At 38.6% G+C, this 26,023-nt stretch overlaps 2 protein-coding genes across 4 annotated transcripts in view; one reads left to right on the top strand and one right to left on the bottom strand.

Annotated features, from left to right (window-relative positions):
* Window positions 1-4,704: 4,704 nt before the first annotated feature.
* Window positions 4,705-16,928, top strand: ark2cb (arkadia (RNF111) C-terminal like ring finger ubiquitin ligase 2Cb). 2 transcript variants are annotated; one of them, XM_079636592.1, is made up of 7 exons: window positions 4,705-5,122; window positions 8,412-8,537; window positions 8,621-8,744; window positions 9,882-9,986; window positions 10,061-10,156; window positions 12,032-12,135; window positions 12,217-16,928. In XM_079636592.1, the coding sequence occupies exons 1-7, from the start codon at window positions 4,926-4,928 to the stop codon at window positions 12,332-12,334; spliced, it is 870 nt and encodes a 289-aa protein (XP_079492718.1). In that variant the 5' UTR covers window positions 4,705-4,925; the 3' UTR covers window positions 12,335-16,928. The 2 variants fall into 2 exon arrangements, with proteins under 2 accessions (XP_079492718.1, XP_079492717.1); XM_079636591.1 differs by having other exon boundaries at window positions 8,409-8,537.
* A 365-nt stretch (window positions 16,929-17,293) lies between these two features.
* The window catches only part of loxhd1b (lipoxygenase homology PLAT domains 1b), an 81,758-nt gene continuing 73,028 nt past the window's right edge, over window positions 17,294-26,023 (bottom strand). For both annotated transcript variants that reach the window (XM_079636574.1, XM_079636575.1), the window contains 4 exons: window positions 24,309-24,665; window positions 22,661-22,796; window positions 20,885-21,037; window positions 17,294-18,688 (listed from right to left, as the gene is read on the bottom strand). In XM_079636574.1, the coding sequence (XP_079492700.1) occupies window positions 18,208-18,688; window positions 20,885-21,037; window positions 22,661-22,796; window positions 24,309-24,665 (1,127 nt within the window). In that variant the 3' untranslated portion in view covers window positions 17,294-18,207. The remainder of the gene's footprint in view (window positions 18,689-20,884; window positions 21,038-22,660; window positions 22,797-24,308; window positions 24,666-26,023) is intronic.

Genomic DNA, 26,023 nt, shown 5'->3' with positions numbered 1-26,023 from the left:
CTGTGGTGTGTCCGGGTATATCCACACATTTCATCTGTTGTTCAATCTCCCATGAACACATTGAGCGATTGATCACATTATACATTCAGATGTCGTCTGGTGACTTAAGCTTGTGTGTTTTCAGTTCCCTCGTTCTGAAGTGGAGACTGAGAGATGGGTCGTTTTGCTTTCCTGACATTTTTATCCATTTCTACTATTTTTGTTTTTTCCACTCATAATGAATATTGACGTATTCTCATGTTTTTTAAACCCATAAAGTGGTGCGTTGATTATTTTGCCCATTCACTTGTTGTCTTGTAAATAGCCAACAGATCCCTTCATCACAACACGACAAACTCAGTTTAGCGTTCAGTAATCTTTAGCTAATCAGTGAAATTTAAAATCTCATACTGTTGTACTTCTGAATGAAGAGCATTTAACTTCTTTGCAGCCTATTTTAATAAGGGATGCACGATATATTGGCCGTCATATCGGTATCGGCCGATATATTTTGATGTTATCGGCCCGATAAGAACATTTGGCTGATATATTTTGATGTTATCGAACATTTGGACGATATATTTTGGTTATCGTTATCGGCCCGATAAGAACATTTGGACGATATATTTTGATGTTATCGTTATCGGCCCGATAAGAACATTTGGCCGATATATTTTGGTGTTATCGTTATCGGCCATTTGGACGATATATTTTGATGTTATCGGCCCGATAAGAACATTTGGCCGATATATTTTGGTGTTATCGTTATCGGCCCGATAAGAACATTTGGACGATATATTTTGATGTTATCGGCCCGATAAGAACATTTGGCCGATATATTTTGATGTTATCGTTATCGGCCCGATAAGAACATTTGACCGATATATTTTGATGTTATCGTTATCGGCCCGATAAGAACATTTGACCGATATATTTTGATGTTATTGGCCCGATAAGAACATTTGACCGATATATTTTGATGTTATCGGCCCGATAAGAACATTTGACCGATATATTTTGATGTTATCGGCCCGATAAGAACATTTGGCCGATATATTTTGATGTTATCGGCCCGATAAGAACATTTGGCCAATATATTTTGATGTTATCGGCCCGATAAGAACATTTGGCCGATATATTTTGATGTTATCGGCCCGATAAGAACATTTGGCCGATATATTTTTGATGTTATCGGCCCGATAAGAACATTTGACCGATATATTTTGATGTTATCGGCCCGATAAGAACATTTGGCTGATATATTAAAGCCGATAAATAATGTTTTATTTCCTTCAGCTGAGACTCTTCAGATGCGCTCTGTTCAACATGATGGTTTTAAATTGCTTGAAATATGATTGGAATCATTTCAAAAATGGAAAATACAGTAAAGTGCAAAATATCGGCTACATAAAATTATGAGAACATTATAATTGTGTGCTTGGAACATGGATTTAACAGTGAGCCTTTGTTTTTATAATCAGGCTCTCAAAAATTATATAAAAATTTGGATTTCGATTAATCGGCCAATATATCGGTTATCGCCGTTCAAACATAAAGATTTATTGGTTGTCGATACCAACCAAAATTTGCATATCGGTGCATCCCTAATTTCTATGCATGGTGCCAAGTTATCTTTTTTAGTAGGAAAGGACATTATATTTAGTGTAATTGTTGCTCTATCAGTAAATATTCTCGTACAGTGATGATAAAGCACGCAAACTGCAGGTCTTGCACCAGCAAAAGCCTTTTGTGTTCCTGCGATTTCTGATGTAATTTTTGCTCTATGAACCGAGTTGAAGGGTTAATCTACATCTACAGAGATGTTGATCTTGGATAAATCCCAGTAAACATGTTTCTTAAGATGAGGAGTGTCCAACATCCTTGTCGGTCCTAGAACAACATTCCTATCAACCAATCAGATTTGAGTCTTAAGAGCTTCAACAACGTCCTTAACCCGCAGTGATTTTGATGTTTGCTGGGATAATAGCTTGTTTATCCAGAACCAATAGAGGATGTTGATTCAGGAAGATGTCCTACTTTGGCCAAATCACATGTCATTGGGTTTTAAAAGAGACCATGTTGCCAACACATGGATATTTCTTTGTGAAATGGTTCCCACACACTTATCCAAAGTTCTGTCATTGGAAACCGCAAAGCTTTCATTGATGATGCTCGACAGGCTAACAGCTCGCATTAAAATACATCTAAACCCAGACGTTTACTGCATGCTCAGACATTTGGCTGAGAAGTTGAAGCATCTGTGGATTCCTTCAGCTGTCCAGCGACTCGAATAACTCCAGACCGGTCTGGGGTGCGTTTCCCAAAAGCATCGTTGGCCAACTATGATCACAATTTCCATTGAACTCTATTGGGAACGACGGGACTTGCGACCATAGTTGGCTTTGGGAAACACACCCCAGATCTGCTGGGACGAGGCACTTCTGCTCAGCTGTAGAACATGGTTGTCAATTCTGTTTAGAGCTTGATATACACTCGGTCCACATTCGGAAAAACAGTAGATGGGTCTGATCATGAGAAACGGTAATCTACAGTGAACAAATTGGCGTAGGATTGATTAGCATCAACTTTTAACTTTCAAGTCAATTTCACAAATAATTATAAAGAATCAACAAGATGGAAGCTTGTTTACGCCACAGAATAAAAAAATTAAAAGATAATTGCGACTTTCTCTCACAATTGTGACTTTATTTCTTGCAATTCTGACTTTATAACACACAATTGTGAGTTTATACCTTGCGATTCTGACATTTTCTCAGAATTGCATGATATAAAGTTGCAATTGCTAGTTATAAAGTCCAATTCTAGACAGATTTTTTCCTCAGAATTGCGAGTTTATATCTCGCAATTCTGACTTTATTACACACAATTCTGAGATAAAAAGTCACAATTACCTTTTTTATTTTTATTCTGTGGCGGAAACAAGCTTCCATAACAAGCAACACATTGAATTAAACACACTTTTTTCAGTAGAAAGACTGAAACAGTATTTTCTTGTAAAATGTGCTCCAATAATCTTGTTTTATTTACAAATTTCACAACCGCATCAGGGTGTTCTACCAACACTATAAGGTTAAGTTTAGGGTTAGTGGATAGGCTGTGTGTGCAATTAACTTTACTGATTAAATCTGGTTTGGGTAAAAAAATAAATAGAGGATTCACACACAGTTTGGTTCTGAAAGAACAACCATATTCTACTATGAATATGATTACCAGAGAAGTTCAGTGGCCGGATGCATAAACTGATTAGACTAATTAATTATCTAGCTTTTTTCTTTAAGACTAGTCCTACCTTCTTTTAAGTTAGTTGAATAAAAAGGTTTTGGTCTAATTTGAATTTGAAAAGTAGGACTGATTACACATTGGCTACTGCTAGATGTCCAGACTAGTTCTTTAATGCAACAGGACTAGAGAAATACGCCACGGAAAGTAGAGTTGTTAAACTATTTAAGATGGAAGAAAGTGTGTTATTGTAGTGCAGGGATCGGCCACCTCTGGCACGCGGAGGGTTAATCACTGCCATGTGACAATAGCTGGAGAGTTGTGTGTATTTAATTCAAGCATCGTTCCCTCGGGTCATTTTGACCCGAAACTAATTTTTAAAAAAATTTTTTTTGAGGGGTGCAAGACCCCAAGAGTTTTGTCGCACTTGAACCACAAATACACAAACATTTTTTTTATGGATTCGAGGACTTTTGTATTTGAAATTTAATTAAAAGTAACAAATCCTTCCCTCGCGGGCCAATTTGACCCCCTTAGGAGTGAATTGAATGCGAGGAATGCTTCAGTACACATAGAAAAACTTTTTAAAAATCTAAATTCAAACTAAAAATGCTAAAAGTTTTCCAAAAAATTATTTAATAATGTGTGTATCTGAATGCACACTGAAGAGCAACTGACTTTAGGACACAGAGGAACCGCTCATTTACTCCATGTAGAGATATAAGCCCATCTAGAGTCATCAAATATCATCTTATATAATTTTTTCTCAAGAGGTCGGCAAAGCCACACGATATTTTGAGCTGAATTAAAAGGTTTATGCTTGAAACTGAGTTATTTTGAATTTAAGTTGAAAGAATGTGAAGAATGTGCTTAAATTACTATCCAATCTAGTAATCTAAAGGTAAATAAAATAACAAAAAATCTCAAAAATTGCATTAAAAATTTATTTTTAAAAAATAAAAATAAAATAATCTTTCTGGACAAAAGAAATGAATTATAATTTTAGGGCTTTGGGTAATTTTGGAAGATGTGTTAGAAAGCGTGAGAGAAGGTTGAGGGTTAAATAAAGTCTCTCGAATTTGCATACAGACTTACATTTTGAGGTAATCATTCCTCGTAGTCACAGCCGGTTAGGTACTATAAATAGTGAGATTTTAACCAACAAGCCAAATTGCTTCAGTGATTATCCTTCGGCACAAAGTGTTTGGGAAAAACCAAAAACTAAACCAAAGTTTTGACCACAAACTGATGACGATCAACTAAAGTTGCATGTCTTGATATTTCCTCATTTGTCAATATGGTTCCAGGCATGCATTAGTGGTCTGACTTCAGTTCCCTGTTCATACTCTCTCTGTATGTATCCGACGGTAAATCTGATTTACAGCTGTGTGTGTGTGTGTGTGTGTGTGTGTGTGTGTGTGTGTGTGTGTGTGTAACCACGTTCACTGCTAACAGACTAACATGCCATTCAAACACAACTCACTCTTCATTTCCCATCACACCCACCGCTGCCCATTCATTTCTTCTGGAAGTTCGATGAAGACGATGAAGGCCAAGCCTCCAGCATTACTTAAATCCCACTCATAATTGGCTGTGATGTCATTGTTCTTGCAGGATCTCATTTTAACAGGCATCAGCACAGTCATGCTACCTCTTGCCGGCATTTCCACGTAGGCCCTCAGGCCCAGATCCCTGTTGATTTCCCAATGCCCCATCCAGGACAATCTCCCACGGGAATGAGCCCTCACCTGGGTCAGCCACACGGCCCGCTCAACCATATACCAGCGCCCCCGTTCCAGGACATCTCGACCCCGTCATTCCTACCTCAGGCTTTACACCAGCAATACCTCATCCAGCAGCAGATCCTGGAGGCGCAGCACAGGAGGATACTCCCCCAGCACAGGTGTGTTCCCACTACACCACCAGTCCAGTCAGAAAACCTGTTAAGATACTCCCACAGCACAGGTGTGTTTCCACTACACCACCAGTCCAGTCAGAATACCTGTTAAGATACTCCCCCAGCACAGGTGTGTTCCCACTACACCACCAGTCCAGTCAGAAAACCTGTTAAGATACTCCCAGCACAGGTGTGTTCCCACTACACCACCAGTCCAGTCAGAAAACCTGTTAAGATACTCCCCCAGCACAGGTGTGTTCCCACTACACCACCAGTCCAGTCAGAAAACCTGTTAAGATACTCCCACAGCACAGGTGTGTTCCCACTACACCACCAGTCCAGTCAGAAAACCTGTTAAGATACTCCCACAGCACAGGTGTGTTTCCACTACACCACCAGTCCAGTCAGAATACCTGTTAAGATACTCCCCCAGCACAGGTGTGTTCCCACTACACCACCAGTCCAGTCAGAAAACCTGTTAAGATACTCCCAGCACAGGTGTGTTCCCACTACACCACCAGTCCAGTCAGAAAACCTGTTAAGATACTCCCCCAGCACAGGTGTGTTCCCACTACACCACCAGTCCAGTCAGAAAACCTGTTAAGATACTCCCACAGCACAGGTGTGTTCCCACTACACCACCAGTCCAGTCAGAATACCTGTTAAGATACTCCCACAGCACAGGTGTGTTCCCACTACACCACCAGTCCAGTCAGAAAACCTTTTAAGATACTCCAACAGCACAGGTGTGTTTCCACTACACAACCAGTCCAGTCAGAAAACCTGTTAAGATACTCCCCCAGCACAGGTGTGTTCCCACTACACCACCAGTCCAGTCAGAAAACCTTTTAAGATACTCCCAGCACAGGTGTGTTCCCACTACACAACCAGTCCAGTCAGAAAACCTGTTAAGATACTCCCAGCACAGGTGTGTTTCCACTACACCACCAGTCCAGTCAGAAAACCTTTTAAGATACTCCCAGCACAGGTGTGTTCCCACTACACCACCAGTCCAGTCAGAAAACCTGTTAAGATACTCCAACAGCACAGGTGTGTTTCCACTACACCACCAGTCCAGTCAGAAAACCTTTTAAGATACTCCCAGCACAGGTGTGTTCCCACTACACCACCAGTCCAGTCAGAAAACCTGTTAAGATACTCCCAGCACAGGTGTGTTCCCACTACACCACCAGTCCAGTCAGAAAACCTGTTAAGATACTCCCAGCACAGGTGTGTTTCCACTACACCACCAGTCCAGTCAGAAAACCTGTTAAGATACTCCCAGCACAGGTGTGTTCCCACTACACCACCAGTCCAGTCAGAAAACCTGTTAAGATACTCCCACAGCACAGGTGTGTTTCCACTACACCACCAGTCCAGTCAGAAAACCTTTTAAGATACTCCCAGCACAGGTGTGTTTCCACTACACCACCAGTCCAGTCAGAAAACCTGTTAAGATACTCCCAGCACAGGTGTGTTCCCACTACACCACCAGTCCAGTCAGAAAACCTGTTAAGATACTCCCAGCACAGGTGTGTTTCCACTACACCACCAGTCCAGTCAGAAAACCTGTTAAGATACTCCCAGCACAGGTGTGTTCCCACTACACCACCAGTCCAGTCAGAAAACCTGTTAAGATACTCCCAGCACAGGTGTGTTCCCACTACACCACCAGTCCAGTCAGAAACCTGTTAAGATACTCCCAGCACAGGTGTGTTCCCACTACACCACCAGTCCAGTCAGAAAACCTGTTAAGATTCTCCCAGCACAGGTGTGTTCCCACTACACCACCAGTCCAGTCAGAAAACCTTTTAAGATACTCCCAGCACAGGTGTGTTCCCACTACACCACCAGTCCAGTCAGAAAACCTGTTAAGATACTCCAACAGCACAGGTGTGTTTCCACTACACCACCAGTCCAGTCAGAAAACCTGTTAAGATACTCCCAGCACAGGTGTGTTTCCACTACACCACCAGTCCAGTCAGAAAACCTTTAAGATACTCCCAGCACAGGTGTGTTTCCACTACACCACCAGTCCAGTCAGAAAACCTGTTAAGATACTCCCAGCACAGGTGTGTTCCCACTACACCACCAGTCCAGTCAGAAACCTGTTAAGATACTCCCAGCACAGGTGTGTTCCCACTACACCACCAGTCCAGTCAGAAAACCTGTTAAGATTCTCCCAGCACAGGTGTGTTCCCACTACACCACCAGTCCAGTCAGAAAACCTTTTAAGATACTCCCAGCACAGGTGTGTTCCCACTACACCACCAGTCCAGTCAGAAAACCTGTTAAGATACTCCAACAGCACAGGTGTGTTTCCACTACACCACCAGTCCAGTCAGAAAACCTGTTAAGATACTCCCAGCACAGGTGTGTTTCCACTACACCACCAGTCCAGTCAGAAAACCTTTAAGATACTCCCAGCACAGGTGTGTTTCCACTACACCACCAGTCCAGTCAGAAAACCTGTTAAGATACTCCCAGCACAGGTGTGTTTCCACTACACCACCAGTCCAGTCAGAAACCTGTTAAGATACTCCCAGCACAGGTGTGTTTCCACTACACCACCAGTCCAGTCAGAAAACCTGTTAAGATACTCCCAGCACAGGTGTGTTCCCACTACACCACCAGTCCAGTCAGAAAACCTTTAAGATACTCCCACCACAGGTGTGTTCCCACTACACCACCAGTCCAGTCAGAAAACCTTTAAGATACTCCCACCACAGGTGTGTTCCCACTACACCACCAGTCCAGTCAGAGAACCTTTAAAGATAATCCCAGCACAGGTGTGTTTCCACTACACCACCAGTCCAGTCAGAAACCTGTTAAGATACTCCCAGCATAGGTGTGTTTCCACTACACCACCAGTCCAGTCAGAAAACCTGTTAAGATACTCCCACAGCACAGGTGTGTTCCCACTACACCACCAGTCCAGTCAGAAAACCTTTTAAGAATAAATAATAATAATAAAATGTTTCTTAAGCATCAATTTATCATATTAGAAGGATATTGTAACCAATCAGATCAACGTGTGATCGTCCACCAGTGGATCTCTGAGCTGAGTGAGTGAGTGGAGGCGGGGCTCATTTGCATATTCATAGAACCGCACATACTAAATGAGGCAAGGGTGTCGAGTTACATTCAAGATATTTTAAGGCATGAAGAAGGAAAAAACTTTTACATATATAATTTTGGTGATGAGTTTTACTCAATTATTATACAGGGATACACTTTAACGATTTTAAAACTAGATCTTTATGTTCTAACAATTTCGTTCTATTTTCCCCAGCAGACACGCTTCAGACCGAACTCTTCCCCATCCGCAGACGCTGCGCCCGCCGTATGATTACCCACAATCCTTTCACATCCCGGCGCCGGTCCCACAGCAGCCGCGCTACCTTGCGGAAGGAACGGACTGGTGCGTCTGTGTTCAGATTCCGCATACACTAGTCCTCAGTTTCATCTCTGATCCACTGACCTCTGTGCTGTGTTTGTGCTCAGGGATCTGAGTGTGGATCCAGGCCTGCCGCAGTACCACGTCTCGCCCCTCGCTCAGCATTATCAGCATTACCTGACCTCTCCACGCCTGCACCACTTCCCCAGGAACAACACCTCGGCACAAGTGGTCAGTCTGCGCCTGTGCAATCACACTTACATGTATGCGTTTGGCAGACACCGCTTGCGTCGCATTAAACCTATACATTTGATCAGGTCATGCCTTCCCTGGGAATCGACCCATGACCATTGCGCTGCCAGTGCCATTGTTTACGCTATTTAAAGGAGTCTTGATTTAGTTTTTGGGGTGTACTAGAATATGTTTTAATGCTTGATTGTTCAAAATCACAGCATTACAACATTATTACAGCTCCTCTCTCCCCAGTCTGGTTGAACACGTCGTTTTCGCTGAAGCCCCTCCTTCCGAAATATGAAATGTGCTGTGATTGGTTAGCTAGCCCGGTGTGTTGTGATTGACAGCGCTTAGCGTGTGTTCGGGAAACGTCCCGCCCCTTCATAACCGCGAGCTCTACTCTATATGTAAATATTAATGATGGCGTCAATTTCAAAACATTTCGAGACCGATTCAGACCCTGACAATGTTAACGGACGGATTTCACAGGACGTTTCAGAGTTTTTTTTTTTGGTAATATTCTTATAGATACGATGTTATCCACCATTTAATCATATTAGTCTGAAAACTATGATAATACGAACAGTAATCGCTCACAAAATCAAGGATAATTTTCCTAAGGGCCGGTGAACATTCTTACTAACGCAAGAGCTTACAAAAGCTACAGATAACACTACATTAATACTGTAATGTTAGTTTTTTTTGTTCCCGGGGGCGGGGTTTATGTTAATTTTAGGGTTTGTGATGTCACCAACCCAGGAAGAAGTTCGTTGTAGTTCCAGCCGTTTGTTGTAGTTCTTAAAAAGCGATTTCTGTAAAAGCAAATATCTCCCTTTGCTCTGAACTTTGAGCGTTGTAACTTTGCAGATGTTGTTTATGATCAAACACAACATTACACACTAACTACAGCTAGAAAAGTCAAATCAAGTCAAGGACTCCTTTAAGCTACCGTATTTTCCGAACTCCCATTTTTTTTAATAATGTGAAACATATTGCGACTTATATAAGTATATAAGCTGCGACATGCAAAACACATGTTATTTTTAAACGCATCTCTCACATGCTCTTCTAAAAGCCTCAAAATCCAGTCGTGCGTTGCTGTTGTGTGTTCATGAACGGTGTTGTCCTGCACAGGTTGTCCATGAGATCAGAAATTACCCATATCCTCAGTTACACCTGCTGGCTCTTCAAGGCCTCAGTCCGTCTCGACACGCGTCCGCTGTGCGGGAGAGTTACGAGGTACGTCACGCCTCAGATGATGTTCTTCATCACACGTGTTCAATCTCATGATCTTCCCTGTGGTTTTATCCCAGGAGCTCCTGCAGTTGGAGGACAGACTGGGAAATGTGAACCGAGGGGCTGTGCAGACCACCATCGAGAGGTTTACCTTTCCTCACAAGTATAAAAAGGTAAACATTCCTAAAATGTATATAATTTCCCAATTTTTTATTGACATATTTATGCATCACATCATTTTAGTTCGTTACTGATTAAAAATGATATGAGGAAAATTGTAGTTAGTAACATTATCAGTTAAATTACACATTTTAGGAAACATAATCCAACTACTTTTCGATTTCTTTTGACCAAACTTGTTTCTAGATTTCAACAGGAAAACCAGATGTACTATACTGGCAGAAAAATACAAAGAGAAAGAAAATAGAACTGTGAATGTGATTTATAAATAAGAGAAATATTAACTGTAAATCTCAGGGGTACTTCAGTAAATATTTCAGTTCAAAGAGGTTCGGCTGACAAAAAAAGTGACAATTACTGGTTTTGTGTGAATAATATGTAATCATGTAATCAAAAATAACTGTATTCTAATTATTTATGTATTTGTGTAATTACATCAAATGTAATTTAATCAAATTACAAGTACTTGATTTTTGGAATTTGATTACATAATCCAGATTGCATATAATCAGTTTCTACACAGCATTTTGTATGTGTGTGTGTGTATATGGAATGTGATTGTGCAAAGTAAAAAAAAGCAGAATTTTTAATTTAAGAAATAAGCCCCAGCATGAATTGCCATTGCAAAAGCTAAATACACTAGGGTTGGGTATCTTTTGAATTTTAACGATTCTTCAGATTCTTATCGATTCCTAATTTCAATAACAATAAGTAAAAAACGTTAAAAAAAAAAACTTAGATATCATACACATTTTTAAGTCTTATTGCAAAACATTACATTGTAGCTGAATATCATGAGCAAAAATCAATACGCTAAAAATCAATAAACAGTGTTTTAAGATTTTCAGGTACAGAAACTAAGCAAATGAAAAAAATAACACTGTACTTTATAAATAAAAAACATTACAAATATAGTTACAAAAGTTATTCAGTCAAGAACGAGTGAATTTTCTCATTGTCTTGTTTTCTTGATTAGTGTTATTATATGAATATTAGTAATTATAGGAATATGGAATATTAGTTATTATAGGAATATTAGTTATTATAGGAATATTAGTAATTATAGGAATATTAGTTATTATAGGAATATTAGTTATTATAGGAATATTAGTAATTATAGGAATATTAGTAATTATAGGAATATTAGTTATTATAGGAATATTAGTTATTATAGGAATATTAGTTATTATAGGAATATTAGTTATTATAGGAATATTAGTAATTATAGGAATATTAGTTATTATAGGAATATTCGTTATTATAGGAATATTAGTTATTATAGGAATATTAGTTATTATAGGAATATTAGTTATTATAGGAATATTAGTTATTATAGGAATATTAGTTATTATAGGAATATTAGTAATTATAGGAATATTAGTTATTATAGGAATATTAGTAATTAAAGGAATATTAGTAATTAAAGGAATATTAGTTATTATAGGAATATTAGTAATTATAGGAATATTAGTAATTATAGGAATATTAGTTATTATAGGAATATTAGTTATTATAGGAATATTAGTTATTATAGGAATATTAGTTATTATAGGAATATTAGTAATTATAGGAATATTAGTAATTATAGGAATATTAGTTATTATAGGAATATTAGTTATTATAGGAATATTAGTTATTATAGGAATATTAGTTATTATAGGAATATTAGGCTGCTGTCACTTTAAGAGCTGCACTTTATATATATGTGTAAAATGGAGTTGCTGTGGATGGTAGCCCACGGCTGCTGGAGAATTAATATTTTTCATATTTGACTGTTGTACTCTTGGTTGAACCTGTCATTTATTAAGTGTAAATTGCTATTGGATTAAAAAAAGCATGTGTGTAATAAGTGAGCATGTGATCCGCAGAGAAGACCTCTGGATCTGAAGATCTGCATGTATGAAGAGGAGCTGGACACGGATGAGAAATGCACAATATGCCTCTCGATGCTGGAAGACGGGGAGGACGTCAGGTAGTTCTCACACTCACTGTCATCGATCTGCTAATGACAACGGCAGCGATTAACTCTCGTGTTTCGTTCTTCTTTTCTCAGGAGATTACCCTGCATGCACCTCTTCCATCAGGCTTGTGTTGACCAGTGGCTGGCGACCAATAAGAAGTGTCCCATCTGCAGGGTAGACATTGAGACGCAGTTGTCCCCTGATAGCTGATGTCTCGTGTAGCACTAGCGAGAAGTCCTGTCGTCTTTCTTCGTCCCCTCGTGGGCACTTTGCCAAAATGTGTGTCATCTCCATCACCACTCTCACCTCTGACCTTTGCCTTCTGAGCCAAATGACCATAAGAACAGAGAAGAGTGGAGAAGAACGAGTCTGTCGATGAAGATGGTTTCAGTCAAAGTGCTCCGTATGTGTGTGTGTGAGTGAGTGTGTGTGTTTAGGACGGGGAACGATGACCAACCAGAGGTTCACGGATGAAGCGTATCACGCGCGGTTGGTCATGAACTTCTTTAAACGTAGTCGAGCGGATCATCTGTGGAAAAAACTCATCATGAGCGAATGAGAGAAGTGTTGAAAAGCGCTCCGTCGTCGTGTGTGTGCGTACCGGAGATGATGCGTGACGTCCGTGTGTAATCGTGAGGTCAGGCTTGATAATGAACTGTGACGGTCTGCATTTTGTCCAGCGCTTAGAAACGTATCCACTAAATGCATGTTGAAGCGAGAGCCCGGGTTCTTCTGGGAAACGTGACGCGCGGACGTCCGGCTAATCCCGAAGACACTGTGTTCTCCAAGCGTCGCACCGCGAGTGAAACGTACCTTAATGCCTGTAGCACAAGCACACGTCGAATAGTAACGGCATAACTCTGTGTTTCCATTCGCTCTGTGACTCGTGGTCTCGCTTGTAGAGGCAGAATGTGCATGAAACCTGTTTGCTGCCATTTCTAGAGGACATGACAAGGGAGTAAAGCCATTTGTTTTATAGAAACCAAACATAACTTTTCTAAGGCTGTTCTTCACGATCACTCGTTCTGGTTTTATTTCTCTCCTCTTGCCAAGCTGTGTGCGGGGCTGCTACAGCTTCTCCACATAAGTAGCTGCGATGCTGGAAAAAACTAAACAACGTATTTATTGTCGTCTTAATGTAGTTAGTTGTTCTTTTTGTAAATGCACTCACGTTCTGATGAGGTCGTGTGATCGTTTCCCTGCTTTTTTGCATTTGCACTCGAGTAAGCTGTTTCCTTGCGTATCGTGCACTCCATCCCACACACACACGCACACACACACACGCACACACACAAAAAACAAGGAAGCAGACTTTTTAACAGCACAGTTTCTTTGCGTAACGATAGTAGGGATGCAACGATATGAACATTTGGCCGATACCGATAACCAATAATTCTTTATATTTGAAAGCCAATAACTGATATATTGTCCGATAAATCTATATAAAAATGTTGGCCGATACCGGTAACTCTTTACATTTGAAAGCTGATAACCGATATATCGGCCGATAAACCTAAATCCAAATTTTGCCCAATACCGATAACCGATAAATCTTTCTTTTTTTTTTTTTTTGCCGAAAACCGATATATTGGCCGATAACTCTAGATCAACATTTTGGCCGATACCTCTTTATATTTGAAAGCCAATAACCGATATATTGGCCGATAACTCTAGATCAACATTTTGGCCGATACCTCTTTATATTTGAAAGCCAATAACCGATATATTGCCCGATAAATCGAAATCCAAATTTTGGTCGATACCGATAACCGATAAATCTTTTTTTTTTTTTTTTTTTTTTTTTTTAAGCTGATAACCGATATATTGGCCGATAACTCAAGATCAAAATTTTTGCCGATACCTCTTTATATTTGAAAGCCAATTACCGATATATTGGCCGATAAATAGAAATCCAAATTTTGGTCGATACCGATACCTCTTTATATTTGAAAGCCAATAACCAATATATTGCCCAATAAATAGAAATCCAATTTTTTATATAAGTTTTGAGAGCCCGATTACAAAAACAAAACTATTAAACCATTAAAAGCCATGTCCCAAGCACACAATTATATATAATGTTCTTTTATGTAGCCATATCTGCATGTTGCACTTAACCATATTTTCCTTTTTGAAGTAATTTCAACAATATTTCAAACAATTCAAAACCATCATGTTGAACAGTGCGCATCTGAAGCGTCTCAGCTGAAGGAAAGAATACATTATTTATCAGCTTTGAAATATCGGCCAAATTTTCTTATCGGGCCGATAACATTAAAAATGAACATATATCGGGTGATACCGATATATTGGCCGATATATGGTGCATCCCTAAACGATAGTTGTTACCTCACTGACCACTTTCAACGTGCGTGACTGTTTTTCCGTAGCAGACGTTCTTGACTTTGCTTTTGCAACTTTTCCCGAATTCAAGCGTTCAGCTGCTTGGAGCGGAAGCCAGGAAGTTGGAAGCATTTTCTTTGTTTTTGATCGTCGTCGCGTGATCTTTTTTCATCGTCCGTCCGCGTTTTATAGTTTACACATGATATTGTGCGTCGAAATGCCTTAAGTATTTAACAATCATAATTTATGACTAACTTCACCTACTATGGGTGCGTATTTAAGTTCTGAGCTAGTATCGCAATGTAATCGATCGGTTTATTTATTTCCGTCAGCATAACGTGTGTATAAATACCTCATTGTGCTATACTTTAATGGGAGTGCTTTGCATGCGGTTGTACTTTAAGGGGCTAGGTGTCAAAACAAGCGAAGTCCCCCCAGCAGGGCGCGCTGAAACGTGCTAGTGTGTGGTGCTGTAGTTTATTGGTTACATTCCATTAAGAGTCGTTCAGCTGTGAGCTCGTGGACGAACCGGACTTGTTCTGCATGTCTCTGCACTCTCAGCTTTGCTGCCGCTCACTGGCGTCCTGCGAACGACCCGCTTCAGTCGCGAGGAGCGAGTCCAGCGCTTACTGTGATTGGTTATAGCTGCTTGTCTTGTGCCCATGTGGCTTTAACTTTGAGTTATGCTTATGTTTCCCATTGGTAGCATTTTCCTTTGCCTTTGGATTCGTATCGGTACTTCATATAAGGGGCTTTAAATGTTGAATGCAGGTCGTGTTGTGGTACCTTCTAGTGTCGCTGCCGTATAGGTTCGCCATATTTCACCATTTCACCACCTCAGGTTATTTACAGGGTTCGTACAGATACAGATTTCACTTTTCAAGCACTACTTTTTTGGGTACAATGAGAGATCTCGCTTATCAAACAATCTTTATTATCTTTCAAATTCTAAAAAAGCTTAGTAGATTATTAAAAATAAACCAATAAAACAAGAGCAACACAAGCAATGGCTGTGGAAATGACACTATGACAAAGATATCGCTTTCTTTATTAAAACTGATTTTTCCCCCCCATTAATATATGATTGACCAGAAGAATGAAAGATGTATCATATACTTGGATATTTATATGAGCAATATCACACTCAGCCATGTGAAATTGCTCTATATTAATATCAGATGGACTGCAGCGTTACTTTTGCGTGAAAAAAATTAAACACTACATATATTGCCCGATAAATCGAAATCCAAATTTTGGTCGATACCGATAACCGATAAATCATTTTTTATTTATTTTTTTAAGCCGATAACCGATATATTGGCCGATAGCTCTAGATCCAAATTTTGTCCGATACCGATAACCGATAAATATTTCTTTCTTTTTTTTTTTCTTTTTTTTTTAAGCCGATAACCGATATATTGGCCGATAACTCTAGATCCAAATTTTGGCCGATACCTCTTTATATTTGAAAGCTGATAACCGATATATTGCCCGATAAATCTAAATCCAAATTTTGGTCGATACCGATAACCGATAAATAATTGTCTTTCAATAATTCATAAATATGTCTGTTTTCAGGGTTTTTCAAGGACTTAAATTTGAAAAAGTTTCAAAGCACTTTAAGCCTCTTGTACGAACCCTGTATTTAACTTCAATAATCTGTCAACATTGCGTTGTGTTTTTACACTACACTCATCGATACGGCAGATAACTCTTGTTTCCAGTGAAATAATTGCGTTTCCTGCCATGCAAAACAATCTGTACCTGGAATAACCGTTGCGTTCTACACCTGTAGAGATTGTTTCCTATACGCGGAAAAAGAAAAAATGGCTTTATATCGTATGATTTGTGTTTCTAGCCTGTGTAGCCTTAAAGTCTCTTGATTTGATCCATCTCTCCAGCAGATTTTGGACATAAGCAATAGTAGTGTCATGTTTCGCTAACAGACTGAACCGTAGATCCTAAAGCACAAGCTCTGTAATGCATGTCTTTCTCAGGTTTTAATATGCGTATGAGAATGGATACATATGTTAAAATATTTTACCATAAATATTTCTGATGTTTTTTCTGCTGCTGACATTAAAAAAAAAGAAGAAAAAAAATAGTTGAATAACCTGCCAGTGAAAGGGAAGTGGCTCTTTGTACAAGACACTGCTGTGTGCTGTTCCTGCGCAATGTTTTCTGACATGAATATTTTATAGCTCAAGTAGAAAAATATGTATTGACAATATTTAAGCAATAGCTTGGTGATTATAATGTATGATAACTAGATAAGTGTATATTGCGTTAAAAAAAAAATGAAGAAAATCTTAGATTCACTTTTGGTGGATTTTGTACTGTATTTATTACTAATGATGATGCAAAAAGTTGCATAGCTTAACCCAAAATTTTCTTTCTTTTTTAATTTCTTGTCTTGTATATGACCCTTTTTGTATGTGTTTTTTCAAATAAAATGTTGAAAATGCCTAAAAAAAAATCTTTCATTGTTGTTTCATGCATAGTTCCATGTCATCTTTGCTGCTTATTGTGGGTATGAATCTTAATACGCACACTTGGTCTTGGAAATGTGAAAACTGTTATAACTCAATGCACACTAAAATCTCCAGATCATTTAAACTACACATTAATTTTTAACTATTGTTCTAAACCTTCAAGGCAATTGGGCTTTAGGGAATCAATCACATTTAATGATAGTTAATTTATTCAGGAATCATGAGTCAATAAAGTAATGGGGGAAAACATTTATAAATGAATTGCTCCATCACACTTTAATGGTTCGTGAGTTGATTAAAAGGCTAATAATTATTCATAAATCATTAAAATTATAAACAGTCATAATGTAACACTTAATAACAGGTTGAAATATTTAATTTGTCGAACTGCATGTCATGTGACATCAGAGAACCGTAAACATGAACGTGTTGACAAATCATATTAAAATCTCAACAACATTTTTGCACAAATTATTGTATTATGAAGACATAATAATGCAAACGCCAAAGTTTCCAGGTTCCGCTTGAAAAAGTGACAGGATTTAAACACAACAATGACGACAGAATCAATTCTCAATACAAAGGAAGTTTAATTGAATTTCTTTAGAAAAGTACAAATAAGTCCCAGAGTTCAATATCACACGCGTTCAGTATTCAGGATACAGAACTCTGTGAGTTTGGTGGTGTTGGGGAATCAAAGCACTTACTACAGAAACTGGTTTCAGAACGGCTTTCCAATCAGAAATAACATATATCTATGATTAAAAACAATTTCAAGGCAATTGGGCTTTAGGGAACCAAGCATATTTAATAATAGTTCATTTATTCAAGAGTCATGAGTCAATAAAGTAAAGGGAAAACAATTGACATTTATAAATGAATTGCTCCAACACACGTTAATGGTTCATGAGTTGATTTAAAAGCTAATAATTATTCATAAATCATAAAAGTATAAAATTATAAACAATCAAAATGAAATATTTCATTTGATTAACTGCATATGAAAAATAACCGTAAACAAACGTGTATGAAAACCTCAGGGAGACTTCAAGAACATATTTGTGCTCCAATGATAGCATTATGAAGACATCTCGCTGCGGTTTTAAGCGGCTGACAAAGTTTGCAGGTTCAAAACCTTGAGAAAGTGACAGGATTTCAAGACAATGACGACAGTAGCAATCCTCAATACAAATACAAAGGAAGTTTATTTGAATTTCTTTTAAAAAAAAAGTACAAATAAGTCCCAGTTCAGTATTTAGGATACAGAACTCTGTGAGTTTGCCCGTCGGCTTTGTGCAGGTCGAGCCACTTCCCACAGGAGAAGATGGTGGTCACCCAGTTGGCGGTGTTGGTGACCTCCACACACTCCAGGAACCAGCCGGACGACGTGCTGGAGTCGTCGTGCTCCACCCGGACCCGCAGGAGTTCTCCCAGATCCAGCATCTCCAGCAGGAACCGGTCCGTCCGGCCCCGCTCGAACAGGTTCCTGAACTTCTGCCTGAGGGCCCGTTTTCCGGAGTCTCCGTTCACGCCGTAGAGCGTGATGAAGACGTTGGCGTCGGTGGCGGCTTCCTTCACGTCTCCCGTGATTACGATTATCTCGTATTTAACGGGAACCAAATTGCGGACTTTGCTGGCGAAACTCTCCACGGTTTTGCTGCACTCGAACGTCATGAACTCGTCTCTCTTGGCGGCCAGAGGAATCCGTGCATCACAAGTGAAGTAAAATCTGCGGAGAATAATGGGAAAATAACGGAAGAATAACGGGAGAATTACGGGAGAATAACGGGAGAATTACGGGAAAATAACAGGAGAATTACGGGAAAATAACGTGAGAATAACGGGAGAATTACGGGAAAATAACGGAAGAATAACGGGATAATTACGGGAGAATTACGGGAGAATAACGGGAAAATAACAGGAGAATAACGGGAGAATTACGGGAAAATAACAGGAGAATAACGGGAAAATAACAGTAAAAAAACGGGAGACTAACGTGAGAATTACAGGAAAATAACGTGAGATTAATGTGAGAATTACGGGAGAATAACGGGAAAATAACAGGAGATTAATGTGAGAATAACGGGAGAATTACGGGAAAATAACGGGAGAATTATGGGAGAATAACGGGAAAATAACGGGAGAATAACGGGAAAATGATGGGAGAATAACAGGAAAATAATGGGAAAATAACAGGAAAATAACGGGAGAATAACGTGAGAATAACAGGATAATAACGGGAGAAAAACAGGAGAATAACGGGAGAATAACAGGAGAATTACGGGAAAATAACGTGAGAATAACGTAAGAATTACGGGAGAATAACGGGAGAATAACGGGAAAATGATGGGAGAATAACAGGAAAATAATGGGAAAATAACAGGAAAATAACGGGAGAATAACGTGAGAATAACAGGATAATAACGGGAGAAAAACAGGAGAATAACGGGAGAATAACAGGAGAATTACGGGAAAATAACGTGAGAATAACGTAAGAATTACGGGAGAATAACGGGAGAATAACAGGAGAATTATGGGAAAATAACGGGAGAATAACGTGAGGATTACGGGAGAATAACGGGAAAATAACAGGAGAATAACGTGAAAATAACAGGAGAATAACGGGAAAATAACAGGAGAATTACGGGAAAATAACAGGAGAATAACGGGAAAATAACAGGAGAATTACGGGAAAATAACAGGAGAATAACGGGAAAATAACGTGTGTGTGCGAGTGTGAGTGAGAGAGAGAGAGAGAGAGAGAGAAAGTGTGTGTGTGTGTGTGTGTGTGAGAGAGAGTGAGAGAGAGAGAGAGAGAGAGTGTGTGTGTGTGTGTTAGAGAGAGTGTGTGTGTGTGTGTGAGAGAGAGAGAGTGTGTGTGTGTGTGTGTGAGCTTACTTTAGTTCTAGACTACATGCTTTTACTCGTCTCACTTGCATGAAAACATCCAGTATTCCTCAACATGAATAAAAACAGTAAAATGCAATCCCAGAACTGTACGCAAAACTTTATAATTAACTATATTAAAGTACACAAATACACTATGTATTTAATCTCACTTTATTAACCAATGTCTTCGCTGCTGACCTGATCTAATGCAACCGTACTAATATGCAAAAACTAATATGCAAATACACTCTATATTAGATCCAGAAATAGGAGTGTTGAACTCTTCTCGTCTCCTATTGTTCTGTACTGCAGAATATCAGCGTCTGAACTGTAATCTGCTCTTCTTCAGCTGGAGGATCAGTGCTGCACTTCTGCTGGGAAAGGGCCTTAAGGGGCTATATGGAACTTTTCCCCTAAAATAAACGAAACAATAGCCTTTTTATTTGACCATTTATGACCCCAACAACTCCTGATGAGCATACTGACACCTTGTCTGCTCACAGTGGGTGACTATAAGCCTGTATCCTATTCTTCCTGTTTTCTGTCGGGTCGGGTTTTTCCCGCGCTGTCTGCGGATGTGACGTCAAGCGCGTTCATGTTAAACGTTTCAGAACACTCAGAACACTTATCTCAAACAGTATATGTATTTGACTGTTCTTACCTCTGTAAACATAATGTTGACCTGACCTCCTTGCAGCAGACTTGTGAAGTGTGCACGTACGAGCGCGCAGAAAGGAAGAGCAGTTCTGTTTTTTGGCCACAGGTGTCAGTCGCGAGTTTAAATTTCAGAAAAACGCATATAGCCTCTTTAACATTTGCCAGAAATAGAACTTTTATGGTTGTTATTAAAAAACAAACAAACCCAGCTGAGGTGAGAAAAAGTAACGCAGAAGTAGCGTAAAGCATTACGTTCATTAAAAGTAAATAAATAACACAATTAGTAACTCTTCTGGGAGTAGCGCATTCCTGTACTGCATAAGTAACTCCTCCACACACGGCACACACACACACTGAGGACATGGAGACGTGAACTCACCTGTTCCCCAGCTCGGTCTCGGTGATCACCACCTCCTGCACGTGCCAGAAACACTCGTTCTTCACTTTCTTCTCCTTCGTTAAATGGCCCAAGCAGATGCCAACGATCTCGCCCACGTTTTTAGAGGAGAACTCGAATGAATCCGTGGCACCGCTGGAACACAGTCAGATGATCAAGCATATTAGCAGTCATGCGTTCAGTCATTTACTCTGGTGAGGACTACATAGATAAACCACTCCCCCTTTTTATTTTTTATCCTGTGGTGGAAACAAGCTTCCATAATATCTTGCAATGCTGACTTTTTTAGTTTTAAAAACGGTTTTAAGGCTGAATTGCAATAGCGATAATTGTGAGATAAAACGTTGCAATGATCTTTATTTTTCATTCTGCTGATTCTACTGGATTCCTGAACTACTGAAGAGCTGAATTTAACAACTCATGATATTATTGTTTGCTTCATTTATTAGAATCTGTGTCGGGGGTTTTCAAACTGGGTTCTGGGAAAGTTTAGAGAAAGAGCAGTATAAAAAAAATCTCAGAAAATTAATTAATAAAAATAAGATTGATCCAACTAACTAACTAACTAACTAACTAACTGACTAACTAACTAACTAACTGACTAACTAACTGACTAACTAACTAACTGACTAACTAACTAACTGACTAACTAACTGACTAACTAACTAACTAACTGACTAACTAACTAACTAACTGACTAACTAACTAACTAACTAACTAACTGACTAACTGACTAACTGACTAACTAACTAACTGACTAACTAACTAACTAACTGACTAACTGACTAACTAACTGACTAACTAACTAACTGACTAACTGACTAACTGACTAACTGACTAACTAACTAACTAACTAACTGACTAACTGACTAACGGACTAACTAACTGACTAACTAACTAACTAACTGACTAACTGACTAACTAACTGACTAACTAACTAACTGACTAACTGACTAACTAACTAACTAACTAACTGACTAACTAACTAACTGACTAACTGACTACCTAACTGACTAATTAACTAACTGACTAACTGACTAACTAACTAACTAACTGACTAACTGACTAACTGACTAACTAACTAACTGACTAACTGACTAACTGACTAACTGACTAACTAACTGACTAACTAACTAACTAACTAACCAACTAACCAACTAACTAACCAAAAATACATAAATAATATTTTAAGTAAAATTAATAATACATTTGATTAAAATAAATACAATTTCATTTAAATAAATAATAAGAAAATCACTGTAAAATGTAAAAACAAATAAATAAAAATAAGATTAATCCAACTAACAAATAATTTAAATTTCTTTTTTAAATTGAAGTAAAATAAATAATAAATGAACACATTTGATTAAAATAAATAACATTAAAATAAATAAATAAAAATCTGTGCAAAATGTAAAAACAAATCAATAAAAAATAAGATGAAACACTTAATAAATAGATTAAAATTTAAAATCAAAGAAATATTACCGGTATTTAACTTCTGCAACTTACAGTGAGTTAAAAACACAAGGAAGTATGCTAATAGAAACTAAATAGTTTGCACATTTATAATATAACATTTTCACAGTAATAATTGGGTCTTTTTACAAAAAAAAATATAAAGCTATCTTTTAAATGTGTAACTGATATTTGTGGGGTGCGTGTCATTAAAAGATGATCTGTGTTGTATAAAGCACTATAGAAATAAAGCTGACTTGAATATATCATTGGCTAAAATGCCTGTGCCTGTAAACATACCGCAAAAACTTCTTCTTCTTTGAGTTCTCCATCATAAACTCTTTGGATCGTCCTTTCTTCCCCTCCAGAACGATCCAGGCGTTCTCCTTGGTCTCGGCGTCATCAGAACCGGCTGTCGTGATCTCGATCTCGTACTCTGGAAAGATTCATACGCACAGAATAATAACACAAGCAGAGGTGGACAGCAACAACACACATTCACTGGAGGACTGCGCTGAAGTACACAGTCTGAGCAGCACGTATCTCTTCTGGAAACTTCACTACATTAGAAAAGACAAATATTCTACTTTTTACTCTTTTTTTTTTTTTTTGCAGGTGACAGACAGCCAATCAGTGATCACTCTTAGGGTCACATGTCGTGAAGTTTACGATTTATAAATAAATATGTTAAATAAAGAATATGAAGATGGTTATGGCTTTATGACATATGGATTATGTCTTTTTTTGTCAATTCAGTTGTTTAATTTCTATAGGTTTTATAATATTCTCAAAGCTCTTAATTGCACAGATACTAATAACTGGCCGGTGTTTACATACAACAATGCAACTATAATAAAACAATGCATTGACTTTTACTTTTTACTTTTGATGCTTAACGGGATAGTTCACTTTAAAATGAAAACTCTGTCATCATATACTCACCCTGAAGTTATTCCAAACCTGTATGAGTTTCTTTCTTCTGATGAACACAAAGGAAGATATTTAGAAGAATGTCAGTAACGAAAACAGTTAACTGGTCCCATTGACTTCCATAGTATTTTTTTCCCCTACTATGGAAGTCACTGGGAGCAGTTAACTGTCTGGTTACTGACATTCTTCTAAATATCTTCCTTTGTGTTCAGCAGAAGAAAGAAACTCATACAGGTTTGGAATAACTTTAGGGTGAGTATATGATGACAGAGTTTTCATTTTAAAGTGAACTATCCCGTTAAGTACTTTTAAAATCGAGTGCTTCTGTGCTGTTACTCAAGTAAACATCTGTCTTTACATCTTGTACTTGTAACGGAGTAATATTGACCAGTAGAATCTGTACATTCACTCGAGAAATGAAGTTGTGTACTTTGTCCACCTCTGAACACAAGGGTTACAACAACGCTATCTGACGACCAATTCGTACGATTTGTCTAAACCCATGTGACGGGCAGGTTTGGGGGCGGGGTCAGGGGTAGGTCATTCGTACAAATTCATACGAATTCGGCAACTCGTAAAATATGTACGATTCGGAAAAATCGTACGAGTAAGGTCGTATGAAGTGGTCAAATTAGTAGGGCTGTAATCGAATCCTAAATAAAAGTTTGTGTTTACATAATATATGTGTGTGTATTGTGTATAATTATTTTGTATATATAAATACACACATATTAGAAATATTTGCATTTATATACTGCATATATATTTTTATATGATTTATAATATATATAAATAGAACTATTTTATATATAAATAACACATTTTTCTTAAATATATACATGCATGTGTGTGTATTTATATATACAAAATAATTATACACAATACACACACATATTATGTAAACACAAACTTTTATTTTGGATTCGATTAATCGTTTACAGCCCTACGAATTAGCCACCTGGTAAAACTCGTAGGAATTGCCGTGAGAAACGTCTGAAACACACTCTCTCTCTCTTACTGGTCTTTTCACTGAGGTCCAGAATATCATTGTTGGCACATGCCAGTTCCCTCATGATCTGGCCGTCGTCCTCGCTCTTGGCCAGCCATCGGTCGCACGGGAAGCGGAAGGTCTGATCGAGGAGCTCGTCCTTCACGTCGATGAACTCCAGGTGCCATCCGGGCGCCGGGCCCTTGTTATCGTGCCAGACTCGAACCTTCGACAGCTCGCCCAGGCTCAGGACGTCCAGGAACCGGAAGACGTCCACTTGTTTGCGCTCGAACTTGTTCCTGTTGCTGCACTCCTTCAGTGCGAGTGTTCCCGTGTCGCCGTTTTCCCCGAACACGATCAGAAACACGTTGGCGTCGGTACCAGCGGCTGCAAAAACACAAGAAAAATGTCAGAATTGTGAGATAAAAAGTTGCAATTGTCTTTTTAATTGATTTAATTCTGTGAGGGAAGCAAGTTTAGCAAGCAGTAGGACTGCCCCCTATAGGCGATTAACCGCCAGTCGACTAGAAGAGGCTTGGTCAACTAAGACTTTATTAGTTTGTTAGTCGCAGAAAAACGAACAGGGTGTGTTTCCCAGGATTGTGGACTTGAGTCACATGACTTGGACTCGAGTCCCAAATTTGATGACTTGCGACTCGACTTAGACTTTGACAACAATGACTCGCGACTTGACTCGGACTTGAGCCCTGTGACTTGGAAAGACTTGACCTCCCTTCTAAAAGCACAGATCAGAGTTGTAATCGCTGTAGTATAGCACTGTCTCATTGACGCATGATCACAGCGCTTGTCAGTTGTCATTTATTACACGTTCAGACAGCTTTCAACCAAATAATGTTGTTTTTTGTTTCAGGCATTTAAATACACAAGTACTAGCGAGCCATTTATACAAAATAAGTAAGTAAAAACACTAATGTCTAAGTAAACGGAAATAATAAACCTTTCAAATATAATTGAGAGACATGTTTCCCCCCCCCCACATAAAACGCATATTTTAGCCTATAGGTAACTATAAAGTCTTCTTCCTGTTCACCAGCCACTCACTGTCATGTCTTTCGGGAGAAATGGATGGATTTACGTTTTGTAAATATGACAGGCACGTAGCCCTAAAAAGTGTCACGTGACGCTTGATGGAAAAAGGAAATGTTCTACAATTACGGTCGCCTTAACAAAATAATTTACCCAGGGACTCAATATTTTAACTTAATGTGTAGGAAATCACAATACATTTCCCCAATGAACAGTTACTTTTAATTTTAATTTTAAATATGCATTGCAAAAAAGCCTTCCTGAGATATGTTATGTGGATGAAGGTGGAACGAACCCAATCGCAGACAGAATGCACGAACACAATTTATTGTTGACAAAACAGAGAAAACAAAACCCACGAGGGGGCAAAACAAGACAGGACTATGTAGACTAACTAGACTGAGACAGTAACAGATAACTACAAGAAAACAAACAACTAATACAGGCAATAGCACAACAGGACAACAGCTCTTGACAAGATACTCACAGACAAAGGTTTGACATGGATTAACAATGAACCGACACAGGACAGCAAACACAAGGGGATAAAATAGGGAGACTAATGATAACAAAACAGGTGACACAGGTAAAGCAATAATGACGAGACTAATGATAACATAACAGGTGACACAGGTAAAGCAATAATGACGAGACTAATGATAACATAACAGGTGACACAGGTAAAGCAATAATGACAA

Source organism: Phoxinus phoxinus (assembly GCF_949152265.1).
Source record: "Phoxinus phoxinus genome assembly, chromosome: 15".
Taxonomy (NCBI): domain Eukaryota; kingdom Metazoa; phylum Chordata; class Actinopteri; order Cypriniformes; family Leuciscidae; genus Phoxinus; species Phoxinus phoxinus.
The sequence above is the reverse complement of the archived record's forward strand: the minus strand, read 5'-3'. Positions and strand labels throughout refer to the sequence as shown.

What these genes read in the sequence shown, in the direction of transcription:
- ark2cb (XM_079636591.1), top strand. Translation starts at nt 4,926, where the DNA reads ATGCCCCATCCAGGACAATCTCCCACGGGAATGAGCCCTCACCTGGGT. An exon ending in CTTGCGGAAGGAACGGACTG is followed by an intron (nt 8,538 to 8,620) that starts GTGCGTCTGTGT and finishes GTTTGTGCTCAG; the next exon opens with GGATCTGAGTGTGGATCCAG. An exon ending in TTCCTCACAAGTATAAAAAG is followed by an intron (nt 10,157 to 12,031) that starts GTAAACATTCCT and finishes TGTGATCCGCAG; the next exon opens with AGAAGACCTCTGGATCTGAA.